At 43.3% G+C, this 27,848-nt stretch overlaps 2 protein-coding genes across 4 annotated transcripts in view; one reads left to right on the forward strand and one right to left on the reverse strand.

Annotated features, from left to right (window-relative positions):
- The window catches only part of SLC66A2 (solute carrier family 66 member 2), a 102,401-nt gene that overhangs the window by 48,482 nt on the left and 26,071 nt on the right, over positions 1 to 27,848 (forward strand). For all 3 annotated transcript variants that reach the window (XM_005281439.5, XM_005281440.5, XM_042860461.2), the window contains one exon: positions 18,345 to 18,561. In XM_005281439.5, coding sequence (XP_005281496.2) covers positions 18,345 to 18,561 — 217 coding nt within the window. The remainder of the gene's footprint in view (positions 1 to 18,344; positions 18,562 to 27,848) is intronic.
- On the reverse strand, positions 6,843 to 8,841 carry LOC135981659 (myb/SANT-like DNA-binding domain-containing protein 1). The gene is made up of 2 exons (XM_065585111.1): positions 8,265 to 8,841; positions 6,843 to 7,270 (listed from the first exon to the last, which is right to left on the reverse strand). The coding sequence occupies exons 1-2, from the start codon at positions 8,839 to 8,841 to the stop codon at positions 6,843 to 6,845; spliced, it is 1,005 nt and encodes a 334-aa protein (XP_065441183.1).

The raw sequence follows: 27,848 nt of genomic DNA on the forward strand, positions 1-27,848 counted from the left end.
GTGTGTGTTTTGGTTTTTACACAACCCATAATTGGCCTGTGGAACTTGTTGCCATGTGATATTTTTGAGGCCTAGAATTTCATAGGTTTCAAAAACAGAGTAGATACTCCCCAGTTGCATTCAGTTTTTGTGTGTGTGTTTATAAACTTATACAATCTCATAAGCTAACCGCTGACTGGTTAGGACAAAATATTCCTTATGGACAGGCCATTACACAACTGCCCAGTCAAGGGGAGGGGAGGGGGGGGGGCAGGGGAAAGGTGTGGGCTTTTTGTTTGGTTGTTTTGCAGCTTCCTCTGAAGCATTTGCTTGCTGACAAAGGCAGCATTCTGAGCTTTCTGAAACATTAGTCTCCTATGATATGTGATTCCTGTGTGCCTTCCAGCCTCCACATTGTTAAATGGTTTGTATGTCTCTGCACCTGCCACACATCCACAGAGTATGCGATGCCTCTGACCTTTATACAGTCCCTCCTGGGAGTGTGCTCCTTTAGGGGTAGTCACCAGATATCCACGTTTACAATTTGAGACCCCCAGCTCTACTACCCCGAGGCTGGGTCATTGGCTTCAGCACCTCTTGTTTCTCACCATCACTTCTTCAGCTGGGTCCAAAAGAACACGAACCTCCTGTTGCAGATGTGCCTGTGCTGCCACAAAACCTTTTCAAAACAGCCAGCATTTATCAGTCAATTGGGTTACATTATGTTGGGTCCTTAGGTTAGAATGGACAAGCAAAGCTTACATGCATGTCCATGCTGGCAGCATTACCTGCTTCTCACCCCAGGCCGCCCGGGGTTCCATCCCCCCCTTGCACTGGGGCAGCAGCTTACTTAATCCAGTTTCCTCACGCCGCCAGTTTTCTTTGTTTCAAATTGTGGTTATGCTGTTTCATATGTTCTGCCTCCCTGGGCTGGCAGTCATTGAAAATTAACGTCTTTTTGTTGGTCCTTCACTTTCTCTCAAAAAGGACTCCATTCATATGTTGACAGTTCTCTTGATAATTTGTCCATACCAGTTGATGTGCCTACTGTCTGTGTGACTTCTACCCAGTCCTCTGTCCCAGCAAAGAAATAACCCCCTTCAATCCCAGGAGGTAACCCTTCAAAAGTGAGTGGGGAAATTGAATCAGACTTTTCATAAAAAATCCCCATAAGAATTACAGAAATTCCCCATATTTGCATAGCGCCACCCCAGCATACGTCTGAAGAGGAGCTCTCAGTGTCCGTCACTGCAAGAAAATGAAATTTAGTCTTTTTTTTCCCCTAACAAAAAAGGAAATGAAGGTAAAAGCAGAAAGCTACACATGCTGTCCTCCAAGGAAATATGCCTTCAAATGAGTTGTGTGAAATAAACTAACTTTATTTCTGGTAAGAAATGCATGAAACCTGTCATCTGAGACAGCTGGTCGCCAGTTCTCTGACTTGAAAAATCAAAGCCAATTTTGACAATTATAGTTCATGCGCTTGCGTGGGGTTTATAGCACATAGATTGAATCAATAGGAAGGGCTTTTTTAAGCAGACAGTGAGATGGGTAAAGTTTATCATAAGAATTTTAAAGCATAAATAGCTGATACATAGAGGACACTGTATATCGTGACTCTTATCCCAGGGGCTACATGTAGTATAGGACTGTGGTGCGACTTGGGTGTGTCGGAGAACACAGTCCCAAAGGCAAGAAGTTTAGTTTAGTGTCTGTCGCTGCACTCAGAGGACATGGATCGATAGAGTACTGTTTACAGTGCAGGATTAAGGCATAAGCTAACTAAGCTACAGTTTAGGGCCTCGCAATATGAGGGGCTTCTAAAAAAGAAAAAACCGACTCCAATTTTATCAAAATCAGTTGATAAAGGAGATATGGGGCAAAGAAGATTCTCTCTAAATATAGACATTTTTGTTCAAATCTGACAAAAAAATTCCTCTATTCATCTGGCTACACAAATACCCTTACCCTACTCTTACCCTTCACTAATTGTTCATTAGTGACAGATGGGAGGCCAGGGTTGAGGAAAAAAATTATCATTGCACTTGTAAAATTAGTATTTCTACGCATAAATCTATCAGTTTCCTAAGGCAGCGTTTTGTTGGCCAGCTGCTATTGGTAAAATTCTGACTGTGCCTTCATAACTTGTTTAAATAAATAAATAATCTCGCTGCCTATAAAATCAGGGAAAATGTGAGGTCCGAGACGGCAGTGTCGTGAAGCAATCCTGCCAAGCTCATACTCTTATGTTAGTGTGTTCTTTCTTCTTTTGAGCTGTAGACACATACAATTGTGTATTTTAGTGCACATGCTGCTTTCTGCTTCATGAGTTATCACATGCTTCACATGTTTGAGTTTGCTGGTGATCGTCTTATGGACTTGCGTTGAGTGGATCTTGAGGAGGATAAATTTGTGTTGGCTTTCCTCTGTAAGTTTTGGGATCCTTCACAGTAAATATCAGCAAAAATAATAAAAATTAAACTGGACTAAACATTTGTAATTATATTTTATATATAATCTGGATTAATTTTGCTAGGGAAATTCAAAGTTTATCAAAAAATTTTTTCCTCTATTCATATGAAAAGAAGGATAATTTACCTTATTCATAGTGTAAAAAAATTATATATCCTCTCTTGTTTTCCTGTGAGAACATAGACAAAATAGCACTAACTTTCACAGAAATATTCTGGTAAAATAACAGTTTTTTGGTGTATGTATGTATATATGTATGTATATATAAAATAAGCGCTGTCAAGTGATTAAAAAAAATCACGATTAATCGGGCATTTAAAAAAATTAATCGTGCTGTTAATAGAATACTATTTATGTAAATATGTTTGGATGTTTTCTACATTTTCAAATATATTGATTTCAATTACAACACAGAATACAAAGTGTACAGTGCTCATTTAGACAATAACAGAAAATGTGGAAATGGCAGAGGTGCTTAATTGACTTCTTTGTTTCGGTTTTCACCGAGAAGGTTGGTGGTGATTGGATGTCTAATAGTGAATTCCAGTGAAAATGTGGTAGGATCAGAGTCTAAAATAGAGAAAGAACAAGTCAAAAATTACTTAGACAAGTTAGATGTCTTCAAATCACCAGGGTCTGATGAAATGCATCCTAAAATACTCAAGGAGCTGACTGAGGAGATATCTGAGCCATTAGCAATTATCTTTGAAAAGTCATGGAAGACGGGAGACATTCCAGAAGACTGGAAAAGGGCAAATAGAGTGCCCATCTATAAAAAGGGAAATAAGGACAACCCGGGGAATTACAGACCAGTCAGCTTAACTTCTGTACCTGGAAAGATAATAGAGCAAATAATTAAACAATCAATTTGCAAACACCTAGACGATAATAAGGTGATAAATAACTAAGGTGACCAGATGTCCCATTTTTAAAGGGACAGTCCTTTTTTGGGGGACTTTTTCTTATATAGGCACCTATTATCCCCCACCCCCTGTTCCATTTTTTCACAGTTGCTATCTGGTCACCCTATAAATAAGTCAGCATGGATTTGTCAAGAACAAATCGTGTCAAACCAACCTGATAGCTTTCTTTGACAGGGTAACAAGCCTTGCGGCTAGGGGGGAAGTGGAAGATGTGGTATATCTTGACTTTAGTAAGGCTTTTCATATGGTCTCTCGTAAACAAACTAGGGAAATACAACCTAGATGGAGCTACTATAAGGTGGGTGCATAACTGGTTGGAGAAATCGTTCCCAGAGAGTAGGTATCGGTGGTTCACAGTCATGCATAAAGGCATAACGAGTGGGGTCCCGCAAGTATCGGTTCTGGGTCCAGTTCTGTCAGGGTTCCGTCCCCACTCTGAACTCTAGGGTACAGATGTGGGGACCTGCATAAAAGCCCCCTAAGCTTATTTCTACCAGCTTAGGTTAAAACCTGGTACGCTGCCACCACCAAGTGATTTAACAAGAAACAGGGAAAGGACTACTTGGAGTTCCTCTTCCTCCCAAATATCCCCCCAAGCCCTTACACCCCCTTTCCTGGGAAGGCTTGAGAATAATATCCTAACCAATTGGTTACAAAGTGATCAAAGACCCAACCCCCTGGGTCTTTGGACAATGGAAAAATCAGTCAGGTTCTTAAAAGAAGGATTTTATTAAAAAGAAAAAGTAAAAATCATATCTGTAAAATCAGGATGGAAAATAACTTTACAGGGTAATCAGATTCAAAGAGCCCAGAGGAACCCCCTCTAGCCTTAATTTCAAAGTTACAACAAAACAGGGATAAACATACCTCTAGCAAACGGAACATTCACAAGTTGAGAAAACAAAGATAAACTAATACGCCTTGCCTGGCTGTTACTCACAAGTTTGAAATATGAGAGACTTGTTCAGAAAGATTTGGAGAACATGGATTGATGTCCGGGCCCTCTTAGGCCTTGTCTACACTACGAGAGTAGTTCGATTTTACTTGCATCAAATTTTTGGAATCGATATTGCAAAGTCGAACGTGTGTGTCCACACTAAGGACAGTAATTCGACTTTGAGAGTCCACACTAACGGTGAAAGCGTCGACATTCGAAGCGGTGCACTGTGGTCAGCTATCCCACAGTTCCCGCAGTCCCCTCTGCCCATTGGAATTCTGGGTGTAGCCGCCAATGCCTTCTGGGTAACAAAATGTGTCGAGGGTGCTTTTGGGTAACTGTCGTCATCCGTCCATCACTCCCGCCCTCCCTCCCTGAAAGCGCCGGCAGGAAATCAGTTCGCGCACTTTTCCAGTCATTGACAGCGCGGACGCCACAGCACTGCGAGCATGGAGCACGCTGCGACCATCGCTGCAGTTGTGGCCGCTCTCAACGCCTCGCAGCTTATCATACAGGTTTCCCTGAGGCAGATGCAGAAAAGTCAGGCGAGGAGGCTACGGCACCGCGGTGATGGCCTGAAGTCTGAGAGTAGCACAGACCTCTCAGAAAGCACGGGACCCAGCGCCGAGGACATCACGGTGGCAATGGGTCATGTTGATGCCGTGGAACGGCGATTCTGGGCACGGGAAACAAGCACTGAGTGGTGGGACCGCATAGTGCTGCAGGTCTGGGATGAATCCCAGTGGCTGCGAAACTTTCGCATGCGGAAGGGAACGTTCCTGGAACTTTGTGAGTTGCTGTCCCCTGCCCTGAAGCGCAATGACACCCGGTTGCGAGCTGCACTGACTGTCCAGAAGCGAGTGGCCATAGCCCTCTGGAAGCTTGCAACGCCAGACAGCTACCGGTCAGTCGCGAACCAGTTTGGGGTGGGCAAATCTACCGTGGGGGTTGTTGTGATGCAAGTAGCGAAGGCAATCGTTGATGTACTGCTGCCAAAGGTAGTGACCGTGGGAAACGTGGAGGCGATCATAGATGGCTTCGCAGCGATGGGATTCCCAAACTGCGGTGGGGCCATAGATGGAACTCACATCCCTATCCTGGCACCGGACCACCAGGCCAGCCAGTACATTAACCGAAAGGGCTACTTTTCCATGGTGCTGCAAGCACTGGTGGACCACAGGGGACGTTTTACCAACATCTACGTGGGATGGCCGGGCAAGGTTCATGACGCTCGTGTTTTCAGGAACTCTGGTCTGTTTAGACGGCTGCAGCAAGGTATTTACTTCCCGGACCACAAAATAACTGTTGGGGATGTGGAGATGCCTATAGTCATCCTCGGGGACCCAGCCTACCCGCTAATGCCCTGGCTCATGAAGCCCTATACTGGCGCCCTGGACACTGAAAAAGAACTCTTCAACTACCGGCTGAGCAAGTGCAGAATGGTGGTGGAGTGTGCTTTTGGCCGTCTCAAGGGGAGATGGAGAAGCTTACTGACTCGCTGTGATCTCAGCGAAACCAATATCCCCATTGTTATAGCAGCTTGCTGTGTGCTCCACAATCTCTGTGAGAGCAAGGGGGAGACCTTTATGGCGGGGTGGGAGGTTGAGGAAAATAGCCTGGCTGGTGATTACGCACAGCCAGACAGCCGGGCGATTAGAAGAGACCAGCGGGAAGCGCTGTGCATCCGGGAGGCTTTGAAAGCAAAGTTCCTGAGTGAGCAGGGTAACCTGTGACTTTAAAGTTTGTGTACAGAGAAGCTGAACCTGCCCCTGTTTCTTTACCCAGTTAATGTTGACTATCCTATCCAGTTACATACCCCCTTCACCCCCCTTCCAACACACGTTTCGAAATAAAAATAGTTCTACTTTGTTAATGCACACCGTTTTCTTTAATACTGTTTTTGCGGGAATTTTTTAAAACTGGGACGCAGACTGTGGTGCGGAGTGGGTGTAGTGTAGTGACTCTAAACTCAAGGATTGACAGGCTCCGCTGCGGTGGGATGGTTGTTTCAACGGAGCCTGTCACCCCTCCTGATCGGGACTGTGTGTATGGGGGGGCTATGTGACTTTGTGGCAGGGGGAGGACGGTTACAGATCCCCTGCTGCGTGGTTCTGTGATCCTGCATAAGGACCGCCGCTTAAGATCAGTAACGGCCCTCCCCCGCCACAAAGTCACAGAGCAACCCACCCCCCACCACATAACATGAAAACCACCTCCCAGACTAACCAGGGTAACTAGTCACTGCATCACTGCACTTTGTATGTGCCCTGCTGCTGTACCTGCCCCCGCCTATGCACCCTGCCAAAGGTGACTGTCCTGTCCAATTACCAACCCCCTTTCCCCTCCTCCTCCAAAAGAACATGATTGAAACAGTAGTTAACAGAAACGTATTTTTTATTATCAACTACACATGGAACTGGGAGGTGATACTTGGACGGGGGCTTGTGTCAGGCGGGAAGGAAAGAACTTTTCAAATTTTGGGGAATGAGAGCCTTCTGCTACTAGAGCTCTCTGCAGGGGTGGAGTGAGAGTTAGCACGGACTCTGCCGCCTCTCCTTCTTTGCACTTTGGGTGAGGTGGGTATGGGACTTGGTGGCGGGGGGAGGGCGGTTAGAGATGGACTGCAGCGGGGCTCTGTCCTCCTGCCTCCGTTCCTGCAGAACATCCACAAGGCGCCGGAGCATGTCTGTTTGCTCCCTCAGTAGTCCAAGCAGCGTTTGAGTCGCCTGCTGGTCTTCCTGCCGGTCTTCCTGCCGCCACCTCTCCTCCCGATCCATGTTTGCTTGGTGCATTTGGGTCAAGTTCTCCCGCCACTGGGTCTGCTGTGCTGCCTGGGCTCGGGAGCAGGCCATAAGCTCCGAGATCATGTCCTCCCGTGTCCTCTTCTTCCTATGCCTAATCCGCGCTAGCCTCTGGGAGTGTGATGCCAGGCTAGGTTGTGAGACAGTCGCAGATGGGGCTGTGAAAATGGGAAAAAGGGAGTGAATTCCTCAGAAAGATAAATGTAGTTGTGAACAAAGAACATAGTCTTTCTCTGTGAACAAGACCATGCACAGCACCTATCACATGCGCACTCAGCACAAGGTCGAATTCTCGGCCTTCGCATTCAGTGCCTGGGGTCTTGCACAGCACATTTGAGAAGCGGGGCAGCACAATGGAATTTCTGTTGCAGGCAGACATGGTAAGCCGTAGACTTGTGGCAGTTTAAAACTTTTATATTACCACTGGCCTCATTTCACATTTAAAGCAATGTCAGTCCCTGCTGCCAGCAATCCGGCAAGTGGGAACTCTGCCCCTGTCCCACCCCCTCGCGGCTGTCCCCGGGAACGATCCCTTTTGGCTGCCCCTCTCCCGCCTCCACCGCGTGGCTGCAAACCAGCGGTTACAGTTCTGTAAAGGAACGGGCAAGCAGTCCCAACACTAACGTTCCCCTACCTAATTCAAAGCAGGTCACCATGGGCGACGTCACCCTGATGAGGATCTCTGAGAGCGAGAGAGAGAGAATGCTCCGGGAAAGCCTCCAAAGACCAGGGTCGTATGCCGCCCTGCTGTGCAGAGCAATGAGTCCCGAGTACTTGATAGTCTCGTGGCGCGGCAACGTGTCGTACTTCGGAGGACCCAATAAGGCCGCTCTCCCCAGGAACCTCATGCAACGGCTTTCCAATTACCTCCAGGAGAGCTTCATCGAGATGTCCTAGGAGGATTACTGCTCTATCCCCGGACATATAGACAGCATTTTACTGTAGCTGCAGTAGCAGGGACTAAACAGTAAAGCGGCTGGGGCAGGACAATCATGGAAAACCGGACATTGCTAGATTTTTTTTCAAAACTTGCACTGCCCATGACTGAACCGTTAAGCGCCTAGGGCAAAGTAATCATGAACAACCCATTCTTTTAATTGTTAATATTCCTGTTCTGTTAAAAATAAATGTTTAGATGTTTACAACACTTACTGGCTGATCCTTCCCCAGATTCTGTGTCCGGGGTAACGGCTGGGGACGCTTGGTAGGGGATCTCTGTAAGGGTGATGAAGAGATCCTGGCTGTCGGGGAAATCAGCGTTGTGAGCGCTGCCGACTGCCTCGCCCTCCTCATCTCCTTCCTCATCTTCCCCGTCCCCTAACATGTCCAAGGAACCGGCTGTGGACACTATCCCATCCTCAGAGTCCACGGTCAGTGGTGGGGTAGTGGTGGCGGCCGCACCGAGGATGGAATGCAGTGCCTCGTAGAAACGGGATGTCTGGGGATGGGATCCGGAGCGTCCGTTTGCCTCTTTGGTCTTCTGGTAGCCTTGTCTCAGCTCCTTGATTTTCACGCGGCACTGCGTTGCATCCCGGCTGTATCCTCTCTCTGACATGTCTTTAGAGATCTTCTCATAGATCTTTGCATTCCGTTTCTTGGAGCGCAGCTCAGAAAGCACGGACTCATCGCCCCACACAGCGATGAGATCCAAGACTTCCCGATCAGTCCGTGCTGGGGCCCTCTTTCTATTCACAGACTGCACGGCCATCACTGCTGGAGAGCTCTGCATCGTTGCCAGTGCTGCTGTGATCGCCACGATGTCCAGACAGGAAATGAGATTCAAACTGGCCAGACAGGAAAAGGAATTCAAATTCAAATTTTCCCGGGGCTTTTCCTGTGTGGCTGGTCAGAGCATCCGAGCTCGTACTGCTGTCCAGAGCGTCAACAGAGTGGTGCACTGTGGAATAGCTCCCGGAGCTATTAGCGTCGATTTCCATCCACACCTAGCCTAATTCGACATGGCCATGTTGAATTTGGCGCTACTCCCCTCGTCGGGGAGGAGTACAGAAGTCGAATTAAAGAGACCTCTGTGTCGAACTAAATAGCATCGCAGTGTGGACGGGTGCAGGGTTAATTCGATGTAACGGCGCTAACTTCGACATAAACGCCTAGTGTAGACCAGGCCTAAGTCCCAAGAGCGAACACCCCCAAAACAAAAGAGCACAAACAAAAGCCTCCCCCCACCCCCAACAAGATTTGAAAGTATCTTGTCCCCTTATTAGTCCTTTGGGTCAGGTGTCAGCCAGGTTACCTGAGCTTCTTAACCCTTTACAGGTAAAAGGATTTTTGTACCTCTGGCCAGGAGGGATTTTATAGTATTGTATACAGGAGGGTTGTTACCCTTCCCTTTATAGTTATCACAGGTTCTGTTCAATATCTTCATCAGTGATTTAGATAATGGCATAGAGAGTACACTTACAAAGTTTGTGGACGATACCAAGCGGGGAGGGGCAGGGCTGCAAGTGCTTTGGAGGATAGGATTAAAATTCAAAATGATCTGGACAAACTGGAGAAATGGTCTGAAGTAAATAGGATGAAATTCAATAAGGACAAATGCAAAGTGTTCCTTCTGAAGTAGAGTAATCAGTTGCGCGCACACACAAAATGAGAAATGACTGCCTAGGAAGGAGTACTGCGGAAAGAGATCTGGGGATCTTGTGGATCACAAGCTAAATATGAGTCAACAGTGTAACGCTGTTGCAAAAAAAGCAAACATCATTCTGGGATGTATTAGCAGGAATATTGTAAGCAAGACACGAGAAGTAATTCTTCTGCTCTACTCTGCTAATTAGGCCTCAACTGGAGTATTGTGTCAATTTCTGGGCGCCACATTTCAGGAACGATGTGGACAAATTGGAGAAAGTCCAGAGAAGAGCAACAAAAATGATTAAAGGTCTAGAAAACATGACCTATGAGGGAAGATTGGAAAAAATTGGGTTTGTTTAGTCTGGAGAAGAGAAGACTGAGAGGGGACATAACAGTTTTCAAGTACAAGGAGGAGGTAGAAAAATTGTTCTTCTTAACCTCTGAGGATAGGACAAGAAGAAATGGGCTTAAATTGCAGCAAGGGTGGTTTAGGTTGGACATTAGAAAAAACTTCCTAACTGTCCAGAGTGATTAAGCACTGGAATAAATTGCCTAGGAAGGTTGTGGAATCTCCAGCATTGGGGATTTTTAAGAGCAGGTTGGACAAACACCTATTCGGGATGGTCTAGATAATACTTAATCCTGCCTTGAGTGCAGGGGACTGGACTAGATGACCTCTCGAGGTCCCTTCCATTCTATTATTTATTTTTGATTGCAAATATTTGCACTGTAAAAAAAACAAAAGAAATAGTATTTTTCGGTTCACCTAATGCAAGTACTGTAGTGCAGTCTCTTTATCATGAAAGTTGAACTTACAAATGTAGAATTATGTACAAAAAAAACCTGCATTCAAAAATAAAACAATGTAGAACTTTAGAGCCTACAAGTCCGATCAGTCCTACTTCTTGTTCAGCCAATCGCTCAGACAAACAAGTTTGTTTACGTTTGCAGATGATAATGCTGCTTGCTTCTTGTTTACAATGTCACCTGAAAGTGAGAACAGGCGTTTGCATTGCACTGTTGTAGCCGGAGTCGCAAGATATTTACATGCCAGATGTGCTAAAGATTCATATGTCCCTTGATGCTTCAGCCACCATTCCAGAGGACAGGCATCCATGCTGATGACGGGTTCTGCTCAATTAATTTTTTTTAATCGTGATTAATTTTTTTGAGTTAATCACGAGTTAACTGCAATTAATTGACAGCCTCTATCTATAGATCTAAAAATATTATTTGTTATATAGATATAACTATTAATATTTATCATATAAAATTAATTTTTTTACTTTACTTTCTGCTACTAATTTTAGTACCAATATTAGGTAATTTAGCATAACCTTCTATAAAAACAAAACCAATTTATTGGACAACTACAACCCACATACAATTTTCTGATAGTTTGCTTATTACCTGGGTGTAATTCATATCAATATAACTAATAGTTGAGCTTTAAGCTTGTGGGTTATCCACATCCTATATCCTCTATTGCCATGTTATATCCTCTAAGCATCTCATTGCATATTCAGACAAGGAATTCCACAATTTAGATGCCCCAACAGAGAAGAAAAATTTCCTGAGAACTCTTCTAGTAAATTGTATTATGTACTATAATTTTTTTATTTCGTATTTTTTATATTGTATCGTTTACTTCTATTTTACTTACATTTTAGACAAATTCTTTGAACTAATTGTGTGTGTATTTGTCATGTCATCGTTACAGAGAGGGCTGCTGAAAATGAATTATTATTATTATGAATAATAATTTGTATATATGCAAATATAAAGTTTTCATCTTTATATATTCATTGTCCTTTCTATGAAAATAATAAATTCATGTTTTTATGATATGGGAACCTCTTACAGTTGACGTATCTTAGGGCCTCAGAATGTCATAATCCGGCCCTGACTGTTTATATCAATGCAAGAGTAAAATTACCCAGGCTTCATGTGGGCCAACTCCTAATTATCCTTTTGCACTATGTTCCCACCTTCCAAAGTTAAAGACCAGTTCAGCACCCTTCTCTCTGTGTCCATCTCTCTCTGACCAACTACACCTCTACCTCGCTATAACGCTGTCCTCGGGAGCCAAAAAATCTTACCGCGTTATAGGTGAAGAAACGTTATATCAAACTTTCTTTGACAGCCCTCCCCCTCCTCCCCCCGGAGCACTGCTTTACCGCGTTATATCCGAATTCGTGTTATATTGGGTCGCGTTATATCGGGGTAGAGGTGTACTAAAATCCTGTGAAAGGGTTAGCTGACTTGGAACCAGCCAGCCAGAAAAGTTGCTACAGCAGTAGCTGCCTTCTGATTTACTGTTCTTCCTCCTCCTCCTCCTCTTCCCTAAGCTTTTCGTTATCTTCTTGAGCCTTGTGGAAAGACTCAATAATGGCATAGCCTCGAGGCATATGCCCCGTTATGAAATGGGGCAAAGGAGTGATAAGTGCACTTTAGCCTCACAACTACATGAAGTCAAATTTCCAGTGGCTTTTGATTTTTGCTTTCTTTTTACATTTAGTCTTCCTTTTCACCATTTCTCAGAAGGAATTAATGTAACGAATAACTTGCTGGAAAACTTTTTATGACCAAAGTATGACTTGGGGTTTTTTTGTTTTGTTTTAAGAGCTCTGTAAGAAGTTGGATGCAAAGATCCTAGTGGAAGCAGATGTTGTGTAGTTTTCCTGGGGTCACTCTGACACTTCACATTTAAATTTAACCTTGAATTTTCCAACTTTGTGTTGGCTCTAATAAACTAAATCTGGTTATTCCATCCCTTCTTTGAGTGTTACAGATGACACACATTTGATGTGAATCCCAGAGTAGGCATGGCAACCTGTTCTCCTCTATCTCCACCCACAAAATACTTTCATCATTGCATAAAGGACTTTTATGCAGCAAACTCCCGGTAGTATTAATAGGATTTTCCAACATAAATCTCTCTTCCATCAGTGGATTAACATGTTAGAAATGTAACCAGTTTATTGGATTAAATAGCATTGGGAGATAGTAATACGTTACAGAACCTTTCGTTTTTACATTGTCAGTTCAAATCCAGTGCAGGTCAGTAGTGACAGAAAGTTACCATCTGATTATTCAGTGGCCTACATCAAATGAGTTTGGTCACAGGTCCACATGATGCAAACCATCTTTGCTAGCAGCCTTGACATAGGAGCTAAAGACTTAATGGGCAGAGGTGATCTGTCCAGGTTACGTTTGAGGCATATTGGTATTGCAATACGGGTAGTTCATATTGTACCTTGTTGTACCTTTTTTGTGGACAAAGACGACGTCTGTTTCTATGGCTGTCAAGCCTGCATCTTTCACAAGCAGTACAGTCCTATTTCAAAGAATGTAATAAACACCTGGTTTAACATGGAGTGTTTAAGACAACTGTAGAAAGTGTTGCATTAGTGTGTTTTACAGGTGACTGGCAAATAAGGGGCAAAAGCCTGTTTTTGGTTTTTGGTTTTCTTTCGTGTTCTAGATCTTCAATATTCATGATTTATTTACTGTGGAAGGCTGTGGCAACTAGAGAACAGTGAAATGATGACATTAGAGACTGAAAGATAAGCAATTAGGGGAAGGGGACAGATAGCTCAGTGGTTTGAGCATTGGCATGCTAAACCCAGGGTTGTGAGATCAATCCTTGAGGGGGCCACCTAGGGATCTGGGGCAAAATCAGTACTTGGTCCTGCTAGTGAAGGCAGGGGGCTGGACTTGATGACCTTTCAGGGTCCCTTCCAGTTCTATGAGATAGGTATAAATTGAGGCTTTGGTTTAATTATCTTGTCTCTTCAGTTAAGTCATCACGTGAGCTCACATTCATGATAGTTCTAATTTTAAAAAAAGCAGAAAAAAAAAAAAAGATGGGTTAAGTCTTTTGAGGCCCTCTTCATACATAATCAAAGGAGGGGTTTAAAAAGACAGCAACTTAATTTAAAAAACAAAACAAAACCCTTTTGTAGGTCACTTTAAGGTCAATTAGTCTTTGAGAGAGACTGAGTGAGTGAGGTAATATATTTTAGATGATCAACTTCTGCTGCTAGATGGGACAAGCTTTCGAGCCTCCCATAGCTCTTCTTCCGGTCTGGAGAAGGTATCTAGAATGCTCAAGCTAAATACAAGGTGGGATAGATTGTTAAGGATGTGGTAGGAGACCAGTTGAAGTCCTCATCCTCTCATACACTGTATGTCAGTTAGCTCAACAATAATCTATTATTTTGCTATGAAAGGTATAACTGCTACTATATGATATCATCTAACATAGTTGGCGCTGCCTGGAGAAGGGTGACGCTCAGAAGGAATACTTCACAACTTTATTTCCAGCCTTACATTGATTTGTTTTATTTATGACCTTTCTTGAGCATCTGAAACCAATTACTAGGGCAGATAGCTTTGGCTAGAACAAGCTGCCTTGCAAAACATCTGAAACCTATTATAAGACAAAACACGAGTTTAACAATCCAAGTAAGGGCCAGCAAAACTAGCATCCATATGAAAAAAAACAAAGCAAACATGACATTATCTTAACATTTTTTTAAAAAGTCCAATCAGTTTCTACTTGTTTCTGGAAAAAGCACTGTCATTGTAAGGGTGATGTAGAAGTTTATGATGTATTTTCCAAATGCAAAAGTCTCTTTTGGTACAATATATGTCTGTTAAATAGAGCAATTACTGATTAGATTGTTTGTAACAGAATTCAGATTCCCCCCCTCAGCCCCCGCCCGGTAAAGTAGTTATCAAGGTTATAATTGTTCTTGTCTTCCCTCTCTCCCACCCTCTGTTCAGTAAAATGTTATCAGGCTAGTTGTAGCTGAAATTAGAAATTACTCAGAACTTACAGTTGTGAAATTTAGGCCCTGTATAGCCTAGTGATGGTTTGAGCAAGAGACTAGGAGTCAGAAGACCTGGATTCCATGCCTATTTTGCTGCTAACTTACTCTGACACCTTGGATAAAGTCACTTAATTACTTGTACCAGTTTCTTCATCTATACATTTTGATTTATATAGTATGCAAGGTAGGAAAATTACTTCACAATATTCTCAGATGACAGCATAGGTGCTGGAACTAGGGGTGCTGGTGGTGCTGCCGCACCCCTGGCTTGAAGTGGTTTCCATAATATACAGGGTTTACAGTTTGGTTCAATGGCTCTCAGCCTCCTCCACTATATAAATTGTTCCAGCGCCCCTGGAGGACAGATGTTAAGTAAATCATTATTACAAGGTTGTGTTGTTGCTTAGGCCCTGATTCAGGAAAGCACTCGAGTGTATCCATTTCTGTTCACAACAGCTGTCAAGCGTGTGCATCAGTTACATTAACTTCAATGGGAATTAGGCATATGCTTAAAGTTAAGCGCAGGCTGAAGGGTTATCATGGCTTAGGGATGCTTTTATGAATTGAGTGGAAGCATTAGAGTGGTGCATGCATTCTGATTGGTTTGTAAGTTGTGTTTCTTAATTTTTTATGTTAGTTACATGCTTTTAGCTATTTAGTTTATATTACACCTCTACCCCGATATAACGCTGTCCTCGGGGAGCCAAAAAATCTTACCGCGTTATAGGTGAAACCGCGTTATATTGAATTTGCTTTGATCCACCGGAGTGTGCAGCTCGCCCCCCGGAGCACTGTTTACCGCATTGTATCCGAATTCGTGTTATATCGGGGTGTGTTATATCGGGGTAAAGGTGTATAAAAGTTAGATAGGCATTCAGGTTCACCGTGGGGGTGGAACTGTAGGAAAGGACTGTGGGAGTAGGAGGAAAGTGGGGGAATAAAGAGGGGGGGGAACCCCCCCACACAGTGTCTGGAGGTGAGGCCTCGCAAAAGAGGTGGGCAGTAATCGGAGAGAAGCCCAAGGAAGCTGCACCAAAAAAGGGCAGTATAACCAATAAGGAAAGAAATAGATGCGGAGTCCAAGATTCAGAGCAGTGTGACTAGATGATGAATTTCAAGAGCTGTCAAGGTCCCTTTGGGTCTGGTAGTCCACGGGAAAGATAGTGTTCTGAGCTCCAGCTGTTGCTTTCTGATAGAGTTCAGGTATTTACGTGGACACCTTTTGAATATTACATATTGAGTTGGAGGGGTATTTATTGGAAAGTAAATGGAAACTTTCCAGGCACCAGTTGGATGTTCTGTCCTACAGGCTTTAGCAGAGAGAGAGAGTGAGTCTGAATTAAATCAAAATTTCTATGATTTCTAAGGGCTGAACGTCAATGAATTGCCAGCTTTGTAAGGGATCTGAAGTCTGCATTACAGTTGTTCAAATTCATAACTTAAAAAAAAAAATCTAGTGAGAGGACATTGTTGGGTTGAGTTTAAAGGCCATTTGTAGTTAGGGTGACCAGATGACAAAGATGAAATATCGGGATTGGGGGGGGGGGAAGGGGCGGCAGCAAAAAAAAAAAAAAAAGAAAGCCGCCAGGTGGCACGCCCCGTCTCCACCCGACTGTATGGTGGCTGCAACAGCTGAGCGTGGCCCGGAGCTGCCAAGCCCACATGCTGCGCTAGATCCCCAGGGCAGCCTGGCTCGCTTCCCGGCCGCCCTCCCTGCCTGGGCCGGGCCGGGCCGGGTCGCTCCATGAGCCATGGGTGCAGCACAGGAGACCTAGGCCTGCCTCGCCTTCTACCAGGAGCTCGGGTGGAGGGAGCCGCTGCGGGATCTCTGCTGGGCTGTGCTCACCTTCCTGAAGAAGGACTGGAGCAGTTCACAGGGTGAGTGCTGGGGGCCACTCCCTCCCTCCAGGCTTGCGCCGCCATACAACTGATCAGCGCAAGCCTGGGAGGGAGGAGGAATGCGGCGTGCTTGGGGAATAGGCGGGGCCAGGGTGGGGATTTGGGGAGGGATCCAATGGGGCAGTGGGGGGGCCAGGCTGGGGGTGGGGCCAGGGCGGGGATTTGGGGAGGGATCCAGTGGGGGAAGGAGAGCGCGGGGCGAGGGGGGGGCAAGAGCCCCTCTGGGCTCCGCCTGTGCGCCGGAGCAGAGGGCAAAATTGCTTGTTTGTCCTGTGTCCTGACCGAACATCGGTCGGGACGCGGGACAAACAAGCAAATATCGGGACAGTCCCGATAAAATCGGGACGTCTGGTCACCCTATCTGTAGTTCCGCTTTTCAAGGATTTTGCTTTGAGAATGGCTCTTCAATAGGCTGTTAAATTCAGTTCTTGGTCATAGCACTCTATTTTCTAGCCAAACATGGTTATGCTACAGCTGGGGCTGGAATCCAACCTGCTTTCCTGTTTCATTTTGTTGTGGCTGGGTGAAGTTAACTTGCTGGATGCAGAGGCTGATGTGTTTAACCTGAATTTACAGAAAGTGTTTTTAAAGAGCATCCAGATCACCTGAGTGGGTTGCAGGGTCAGACAAGGTGTTGATTGGCCTTGTTAATGGAGGGTTTTTTTTTTTTTGGTTCAAATTCTTTCACTGGGGGAGAAAGTGAACAAAGGCTACAACTGGTTTGTTGCTTCCTGGAGCGTTTTGGCTGCTTCATGTAGCTCAGACATTCTATGGTCTACTCTTTGATGAGTAAGGGGATCAAGTTCTTATGAAGCAAGTGTATTTTAACCCTCTTTTTTTTTGTATTTATAATAGTAGAGTGGAAGAAGCTATAATAGCAGCTACAAGTGAGTTATTAGTTTAGAGCTTTCATTTTGGTGGTTCCATTATTATTGTTTTGCAATAAAGCCATTGTCCTTGATTGTATTTGTCTGGTATTTTATACCAACCTATCACTGAGGTATCAGAGTGCCTTTCAGTAGTGCTTTAAGTTATATGAATAACATCTGTCTTGTGCTGTTCATTCTTTCTCTAATGTGCTCCCCCGGGGCAAAGGTTGTGTTTATAGTGTAGTTGCAGTGTTTTGTTTTGGCATTGACTCAGATATATATACTTCTATAGCTCTATATCTATATATATCTCCACTGAGTTGTGTTTTTATTAGCAAAGGCTTGGTGGTCCAAGGAATGCATCTTACACTTGGAATGAAAGGTTAGTGAGGTTTGTGGTGGTTCCTGTGGGAGTTCATTTTGCAGGCTTGGGCTGGCCCTCAAGAAAGCTATCTCCTGCCCAGATAAGCTTTTTACCTTTGCTGTAGATAGTTCCATTGTGCTGAGGAGAGGAGTTGTCTACCACAGTCTTTGTCCCAGAGCTTCAGTCAACTTTTTAGATGTCCCAGGAGTGAGAGTGCCTCGAAGTTAGGGACCATGACCTTGAATTGGAAAGCTCTTAGATTGTAAGTGCTTTGGGGCAGAGCCTTTGTATTGTGTGTTGTTGTATAAATCTATGTTAATGTTCTACAGCTAGTAATCGCCAGACGGGTTTTCTACACTTCTTGTTTACTCCCCAAGGGGCAAGGATTTCAGTAAAAGCCAATTTTGGAAGCACGTTGAGGGTGGGAAATCCTTGTCTCCTCTTTGTCTCTTGAGCAGCCACACCCCTGATCATCTTTTCCTTTTTTAACATTAGACTTTGGGGATTTTCCCTCCTTTTCCTTCCTCCCACCTTTATTTAATCCCTTACATGAAGGATGATAATGACTCTTATGCTTTCCAGTTGTTAGTTCCACCTGTTAAAGATTCTGAGAGAGATTAATGATGTGAGTTGGGAAAATTCTTATTTATGTATTTATTTTTTTAATATTCTATTTCAGATTTTGACTTGAACTATTTTTGGCACTGGAGCAAGTTTACAGACTATGTGCAGTGTGTTCTGACTTTCACGGGGGTGACAGGATACATCACTTACCTCTCTCTCGACTCATTTCTCTTTGTGGAAACACTGGGCTTCCTGGCTGTGTTCACTGAGGCCATGTTAGGCGTTCCGCAGCTTTACCGTAACTATCAGAACAGATCGACAGACGGAATGAGGTAAGCTATTTATTTGTTTAAATTGGTGTGTGTTTGTGTTTGAGGTGGTGGTGGTGGGGAGAAAATCCCTGAATATTTCTGGAAGAATTTTCTAGTGTCCTTGAGTTTTTACTGTGTGATAGAGCAGTCATAGGGCTAGATCCTTGGCTGATGTAAGTTGCCATGGAAGTCAACCATGCTATGCCGATTTACATCACTGAGGATCTGATCCACACTTTTAATGAGCATTTTGTAAAATAAACTTTTAAACATTCTGCTATTGTTGTTCACATTGGATCTAGATTAAGGACGGGCTACAAGTTTGACTTCTGTCCTTAATGTCACCCCAAATTCTGACAAATGGATCTTCCTGAAAGCAAGAGAAATCTCCCCTTGTCAGTCACCTTTCACAAAATATGGCCTGACTCTCAGCCCTCGTCTTCCTTTCATTACCTGGCTGTTGTACAAAGTCATCATCTAACTGTCACCATTTCAAACTTTTTAAAGTTCTAGGAAAGGACCCATCTTACTTTTTTATTTTTTTTATTTTACAAAGCATCTACCACTGTGATACCAATGACCTAATCCAAAGCCCGCTGAAGTCTTGCCATTGGCTGCACTGGTCTTTGGATCAGTCTGTAATTGCAGATGATCTAGGACATATTCTGTCTGGTCACTGCAGGCTCATTGGCTTGTTTCATCACTGCCTGTTCTGTGGCTTTTGGGGCAGTATTTATAGGAAACGAGGATCTGGCACCACTTGTCATGTAAAGATTCAGTAATAAGTGACATAAGACCCCTTTCTGAAACTTAAAAGACTTACCAATGTACTGATTGTGCCCATTAGTGAGACTTGCATTAAAAAATAAAGCAACAATATTTCTAACTTGAAGAATTAATCTCCCAATTATAAGTTATATCTTCACAATCTCTAGCAAATCACTAGATGAGACATGACACCAATGTCAATATCTTATTTTAACCAAATTTGGGAAGTGCTGTTTATTGGGAGTGTGTGTGTGGGGGAAACTGACATATATCAAAACCACCAAAGATAGGGAAAATAGTTTGATTTTATGTGTAATAATTTCTGGCAGTCCAGTTCACACATTTTTGTTAATTAACTATTTTTACTATGTAATGGCATCTTCTGTGAACTTTTTCCCCCCCCCATATTGGCTGTTCATTCTTATACATGACTTCTACTCATGTGAAAATAAATAAAATACTATTAAAAATTACAAACTAGCAACTTAAAATTGTACACTCATCATTGAGTGACTTTTTGTGAACTGAATGAAAGAAAACTTTGATCTCCTATCCACCATTCTGAATGTTAGACCAGATTACATTACCATGCACACTGTACATCTCAAGATAATGTTACCTAGTTGCAAAACCAACTGAAAGGTTTTTAAAAGTGACCACTGCATTGTGTTATTTCACTAATCCACTGAACCAATACAACAGCAATTTCCATCTGCCAAGCACTATCATTCGTGACCCTTTATCAATACAGCTGTCTTCCAATTACTTTTTTCTTTACAAGATGATCATCAAAAAAACTTTTGCTTTGGCCAGATACAGAAACCACTTCCTGGGTCTGTTGGCCATATTCCCTTTGCTTGTTTGGCTTGGATTATAGGTATGTTTGGTACCTGCTGAAAGTGCTTCTCCAGTTTGGGACGTTTTCGAGGAAATGTTTTGATATTTGTTTACTTTGATGCTCAAGGCATCTTATGATTGGTAGTACCCTTGGCATTGCTGGGAGTCAGGAGTTTTCATCTAAATATTTTTGCATTTTGTGCATACTTATTGCCAAGAAAAATTCTGTATCTGTGGTATCCAAGAGAAAAGGGATTTTTAAGTGCCAGACCTCAATCATGCTCTCATTTGGCTTTTCCCTTCCATGTGTAATAGTGCTGTATTATGATAGCTGCGACCAGGTAACCTTACATTTTTTCTTAATTACCGTATATACTCATTCATTAGCCCATTCATTTATAAGCCGACCCCCCAAAATGGATAGGTAAAAATAGCAAAAACTGTATGACCCTTTCATAAGCTGACCCTATATTTCAGGGGTTGGAAAACTTTGGCTCCCAGCCCATCAGAGTAAGTTGCTGCCGGGTGGGGACGTTTTGTTTACTTGGAGCCGCACGCCACTTCCTGCAGCTCCCATTGGCTGGGAACGGCGAACCGCGGCCACAGGGAGCTGAGGGGCTCCGTGCCTACAGCTAAACAAAACGACAATGTATTAGATATTCAATTCAATGATTCCATAGAGTTTAAAATCATCACATTTTGGTGTAGACCCATTTATAAGCCAACCCCCACGCTTTGATGCATCACTTTTTTACCAAAAATATTCGGCTTATGAACAAGTATATACGGTACTCTATGGGGACTGGAATTAGCAAAATCAAAGAAGTGCTTTCTATTCAAGCACAACTGTTTCTCTGTGAAGCATAGAACTGCAGATACCTTATTTTAAAATGTACAGCTTCTAGCTGGGGAAAGAGGGTTGCATTCACTGAAGAAAATAGTAATGAAATAGTATTTCACACTACCTTTAAAATGGTTTTGGTGGTATTGGGCTGATGTGTCAGCATGTTCTATGGCTTTTATGTAATTTTGTTCCTTTTTTCCTGAAAGGAGTGGCTGACATATTTTTGCATGAGATTTATGGATGGTACCAGTAACTGATAATACAGAATATTTCTTTTTAATAGAACTAATGATATTTCTTTGAAATGCATAATTAGGAAGTAGCCTCCTAAAATTATATGTTTATGTCTTCAAGGAAGATTCATTCTCCATTAAACATTTTCTCAGAATATATTGCAGTTTATGTAATTATTTTAGAATGTGTATGTACGCTGCCTAGCAATATGGGATCCCGAACTCAGTTGGTGTCTTTTGGCACTACTGCACTATTACTACTAAATAAATATGATTTGTACATAAATAATTTCATAATATGTTGTGTATTATGTTGAGGGAACTGTTCCAAATTTGTTTCCTATGAACTTCCCTACCCAACCCGACACACGGTTATGGACATGACAAAGACCCCAGTCCTGGAAACACTTAAGCATTTATGTAGCCATACCCAGATGAGCAGTCCCATCTGACTTCAGCAGGACTACTCACATGAGAAAAGTTATGCCTATGCTTAAGTGTTTACAGGCTTGGGGCCCGATTTTGTATGATTATAGTGGATGCCTGTTGGAATTTTGACTGCTTACCACTTTTTACATGGGATTAGCATATATACTGTCTGTCAGAGTACAAAAATCTTATTAGATTCATTAATTGCTGAAATATGGCAACAGGTGCATGTCTTTCTAAATTAGGGCCAGGTAAGGAATAGCATCTGATGTGTTAAGCATATTTCTACTTCAACAAATTATTCGTTTTCTAAATTAAAACTAACAATATCTGATGAGGGAAAATCAGCGAGGGGATAGATTAATTTTTACTTTGGCCAAATACAGAAGCCACTTCCTGGGTCTGCTGGGTCAGGAGTTCCCTTCTCAGATAATGGGTTGCTTCTGCAACAGGAATACAAGAAATGAACACTACATTGGAAGCCCTTTAGGGCAGGGACCATCTTTTTGTTCTGTGTTGGTACTGTGTCTCTACACTATGGGGTCCTGGTCCATGACTCTGGCTCCTAGCAGCTATGGTAGTAATAACAGTCATAGTTAAATGATCACTTGAGGGCATTAACTGCATCCCAGTAAGTGAACTCCGAGACCAAAGATGAAGAAAGGTGTTAAAGGAAGGTATGGTTGTTAGTGAAAAATTAATAGAGAGCAGTCTCAAGTTGCTATACTGTGTGCGCTTAGTAATCTTATCTGTGCATTTCAGTTGGCTACTGGCCTCAAGCTCAACGAAAAACGCATGCAACATCTGGTATTGAGAGGGTTGGCGGGGTGGGGGATGGTAAGAAGCTGATGTAGCCATGTTTGTTGTGGGCAGTAGTCAGATCAGGGAAATTTGTGTAAGCACTGAAGAATTATTGAGAACCAGCTGTGCAATCAGATTATAGGTGTATTATGGCTGATGATATTCCTGAGTCAGAATGCAGGGACTTGAATGTATATAGATTAAAATACTGTCACTATGCCTATCAGATCGCTCCAGCAACCAGTCAAAATGTATAGTTATGGGTCAGTGACTATACAATAATCTTGTGCTCTGATTGGCTGAGAATGATGTAATGCCTGAAAACTTATGTAGATTCAAGTTGAAATATGTTTCAGAGTTCTGAGAATCTAATAAGGGATTTCCATGGATTCTGAGTTTGGCAAATAAATCTAAGGTGATGTATAATCAACATGCATACATATGTATACATTTGGTACAATTTATTTAATTCAATACAAAAGATATTCTGCTCCCCACCATTTGCCACAAACAACTTGTAGTAAGAGCTCATCTGACTCCATGCACGCGGTTCTTTTGTTTGGCTTACATTTTATTTTTTATGTCCACTCCTTTTTCTTTGTTTGTAGTAATATCAGCTGTGTGCCTACCAGAGGGTTACTGTACTGCAGGCTCGAGGGAGCAGAGACCAAAGAGAAAACTTGGGCATGGGAGGAGGCAGAGAAATTTAAGTCAGGGGAGATGGATGCTGAATCATAGCCTTTCATTATAGTAAGCCAGGGCAGTGTGTCTTGGCATGATGGCTCAAGGGTAAAAAATTTCCATTATTAAATAAATATTTAGGACAAATGCTGACGTGAAGAATAGAAAATTCCATGATAGCTCTTAAATGACTCACCAAATTTGTCTTTAAAATTAGTACTTTATGGGAACATGAGGCTCTGTTCCAACATTTAGATTTTTTGCAGAATTGAAAATCCAGACAGTACATTTATAATCCCATTAATTATTGCACTAATCTTGAAAAAGGTACCACAGCTCATAAAAAAGGCAGAAGTTAATATCTATCAAGGAAATGATTACTTAATTTAATCTCTATTCAGTTTGGGATCCTGTCAAGTCACCTATTTTTTCCTATTATAAAAGAATAATTTAATTGTTACTGAGGTGAATTAAATGCATGATTAATGATTATACTAGAATTCATTTATTCTTTTACATCACAATGAAGAAAGCAAAAAAAGTAATCCCAAAACTTTGGAGCCCTGGAATACAGGGTTAATCATACTATCTGCGAAAGTATGACATCTAAGAGGACAAAAGATTGTTCTTAATACACAAGTATAACATATGAAGAAGTTCTGAACACTTCAGAAACCTGATGTACAAAAGTATCCTTGCAGAACGTTTCTCTTCCAGCAAGCAGAGATTCTGGCTTTGTTGTTGTTGGGTTTGATGATGTAGTATAGTACTCTGGGCATAGTTTCTTGCACTTATTTCAGAGCAGAAAATCCATATAGGCCCTGTGACAGAATGGCTCTCTGACCAATAATCTGTATCCGATTATGAACTCTGAGAACAGGACTGGATTAACTTTTTGTGAGCCCGGCGCCAAACATAATTGTGAGTCCCCCCTGGAGGATGAAGGGGCCAAGGGCAAGAGCACAGTGGGCAGGGTGGATTTGATTTAAATCATGATTTAAATCACTAGTCAGGAAGACTCGATTTAATCATAGTATTCTACATAAAAGTGCATTCTTGTTGGTTGTTATAAGCTTAATACATATTCTTCACAACTCAGAGATAGATGTAGGTTTCATTTTTAGAAGGTACACACTATACATTTTTAAAGTGATTTATTTTGAAAACTTTTCAGATTAGTTTTACAGCTATATCAGAAAGTGAATGATCATTTGGTTATTTCATTTACCAAAGGTAATTGAAGCAGATATTTATGAAGTCATTGGGAGGTGAACTATCTCCAATTCAACAGGTTAATCATTAATATTTGGAGGATTTTCTTGCCAGGCTGTATTAGGAGGAGAACATCACCAGACAGACATTTTAAATTGTTTGTTTGTTTTTTTTAACTAAAACAACAACATTAAGTATTCTAGATTTTTTTTTCTTTAACAGCAAACATAATATTTTAACAAAAAAGCATATGTCCCGCGCTTCTCACATATATCTACAGACTTCTTCTCCTTGTCCAGCTCTATTCCACCCCCAATGATCTTCTATTCATTGAACTTTTTGAAACTTTTCACTTTTAGAGAGAAGTAAGGGATTGACTCTGTGTACACAAATTTGCAGTGGGACAATAGAGTTGAGGTCTTTTATTTCTCGCCTCTATATATTATTTATTTATTTAAAACATTTTTGCTGTTAATAAGCATGTTGCCTCTGGAGAGATAAATCCACAGTTTGAGAACTGCAAAACTAAGCATCTCTGATGGTATCTTCTAGACTGAGCACTGAGTCACATTGGGTAGATAGACAGATTAACCTAAATCTATACAGAAGCCTGTGGAACCCCATAAAATTGGGTCCCTAATCCAGGAACTATTAAAACTCATTTACAAAACTTTTCTTAAACATTACATGAATATATTGTCTCATACTATAGAATTAGAATTTATAATCCCTATTCCATGATGAGATATAATGTATCTTAATTAAAACCATCTTTAGATAGGGTTTTTTCCCTCAAAAATCCAATTTAAATAAAAAAAATCCGATTTTTTTTTTTTAATTTATGTTTTTAAAAAAGTCATTTTTATCCACCCTGACAGCGGGGCATGGGGGTGGTATTGGTCCCCAGCTGGAGCGAGGCAGGGGCCAGGGGCCGGGGGTAAACTGCAAGCGCAGTAGGGCTGGGGAGGGGATAAATAGAGTGGGTACCTACCTTCTTCCTGGTTCTAGACCATTCTCTTTATCTCTCTCTGCACCAAACTGAGGCTTGGGGTGCAGGGTCTTTGAGGGGGTTGGGGTGCAGGGTCTGGCCAGGAGCTAGGGTGAGGGAGGGGGCTCAGGGTTGGGGCAGGAGGTTGGGGTGTGGAGCGCTTACCTGGGGCAGCTCCCATTTGGTGCAAGGGGTGCAGGTGGGAATGTGTGTGTGTGGGGGGGTGCAGGAGCTCCCGTTTGGTGCTCAGGGTGGGGATGTGTGGGGGGTGCAGGAGTCAGGACTGGGAGCTGGGTGTGTGTGAGCGGGTGCAGGAGTCAGGGGTGGGGTGTGGGTGTAGGAGACAGGGCAGAGGGCTCGGGGTGTGGGCTGGGTTCGTGGGGGTTCTCCCAGCCCCGTGCCCTGAGCAGCTCACAGCAGGGGGCTGGAGGAGGGGGTATGCCCTGATTTCACCCCCTTCCCCAAGGCCCTGCCTCTGCCCCTGCCTGGGGTCCAGACCAGACTTGTGAAGTCACAGTGCTGATATTTCCACACACAGTATAACACCAGTACCGGATTTATCATGGTGCCGGGCCCACGCTCCAAAGGGGCCCCGGCCTGGCTGCTCTGCTCTGCCCCCCGCTCTCTCTTGCGGGAGCAGAAGCTTGGTGCTGTTGGCTCCTGGGGCTCCTGCTGCAGCAGGGCAGGCTCCGCCGGCAGCCAAGCTCCTCCCCCGCCTCTTTCCCCAGCATTTTGCGTTCCTGCCCCTCCTCCTCCTCTCCCTGCCACTGAACAGCTGTTTGCTGGTACGAGGGAGGGGGGAGGAGTGGAGCTGCAGCATGCTCGCTGCTTGGTACTGCATCCCAGACCACTGCTCTGTCCAAGGAAAGCTGTTTGACGCTTTGTTGAAAGACCGTTGCTGAGAGCCATCACGACTTCAGACAGGGGTCATTGACTTGGAATGACTCTCAACTATTGGTCAACCCCAATGGAACAGTGGTCTCTCTACACAGCAACCTGCAACAAGGTGGGGAAAACATGACTGGTGGATATGGACTTTTCAGGCTTTGTCTTCACTACTAGTTACTTTTGGGTAACTAAGGCACATGAGCTATCCTGAGGTGAAGACCGGACACTTTAGTTTTACCATGAGATAAACAGCCCTATACCCACTCTAGGGATTGACTCTGGAGAGTTTTTCTGGTCTTCACTGGGGATAGCTCACACACGTTAGTAAATCCAGGGTAGAAACAACGCCTTATTTTAACAATGAAGATAAGACTTTGGTGTGAGTATATGGCACGGAGTCAGAGGCTCTGTTTAAGAGCAGAATGGTTCCTCTCTGAGCAGAGGTCCAAGCATTGCCACGTGTCGGAAGGTTTTTGCAGGAGTAGGGACTCTGCCCAGCCTGAAATGCTGATGAACCAGGGACTTGTAGAAAGGTGAGATCAGAGGTGGGGAGGGTGCCTCTCAGGGCTTCTGCTGCTTTCAAAGATCTGGAATTCTATAATGCATTGACTTCCTGCCACATTGTGCTTAATTGCCCGGCTGATTTGAAGCCATAAAGAATTGCATGGACTTTGTAAACAGACGTAGATGGGGATCTCCAATTAGGCATGGCAAATAATTGTGCAAAGCTAATTTGTGGGCATGTAATTCAGCTTTGTGCACTCTCACGTAACCAGTTGGGTACCTACAGGTCTTGCACATGTGCAAATGTCTGAATCATATATGTATGTGCACATACAAATATAAATTTTGCATTTTGTATGCGTAAGGTAGGCTCACACAAATAGCTACAAATAGAATATCAGGGTCGGAAGGGACCTCAAGGGGTCATCTAGTCCAACCCCCTGCTCAAAGCAGGACCAATCCCCAACTAAATCATCCCAGCCAGGGCTTTGTCAAGTCGGACCTTAAAAACCTCTAAGGAAGGAGATTCCACCACCTCCCTAGGTAACCTATTCCAGTGCTTCACCAACTTCCTAGTGAAAAAGTTTTTCCTAATATCCAACCTAAACCTTCCCCACTGCAACTTGAGACCATTACTCCTTGTTCTGTCATCTGGTATCACTGAGAACAGTCTAGATCCATCTTCTTTGGAACCCCCTTTCAGGTAGTTGAAAGCAGCTATCAAACCCCCCCTCATTCTTCTCTTCTACAGACTAAACAATCCCAGTTTCCTCAGCCTCTCCTCATAAGTTATGTGCTCCAGCCCCCTAATCATTTTTGTTGCCCTCCACTGGACTCTTTCCAATTTATCCATATCTTTTTTGTAGTGTGGGGCCCAAAACTGGACACAGAACTCCAGATGAGGCTTCATCTGAGGTCGAATAGAGGGGAATGATCACGTCCCTCGATCTGCTGACAATGCCCTTACTTATACAGCCCAAAATGCCATTAGCCTTCTTGGCAACAAGGGCACACTGTCGACTCATACCCCTAGGTCCTTTTCTGCAGAACTGCTGCCTAGCCATTCGGTCCCTAGTTTGTAGCAGTTCATGGGATTCTTCTGTCCTAAGTGCAGGACTCTGCA

Source organism: Chrysemys picta, chromosome 2, assembly GCF_011386835.1.
Source record: "Chrysemys picta bellii isolate R12L10 chromosome 2, ASM1138683v2, whole genome shotgun sequence".
Classification (NCBI taxonomy): domain Eukaryota; kingdom Metazoa; phylum Chordata; order Testudines; family Emydidae; genus Chrysemys; species Chrysemys picta.

Bases quoted from the DNA above. Each gene is read 5' to 3' on its own strand.
- LOC135981659 (XM_065585111.1), bottom strand. From the start codon at position 8,841: ATGCAGAGCTCTCCAGCAGTGATGGCCGTGCAGTCTGTGAATAGAAAG. The intron at 7,271-8,264 runs GTAAGTGTTGTA...CCATTTTCACAG, and splicing joins ATCTGGGGAAGGATCAGCCA to CCCCATCTGCGACTGTCTCA.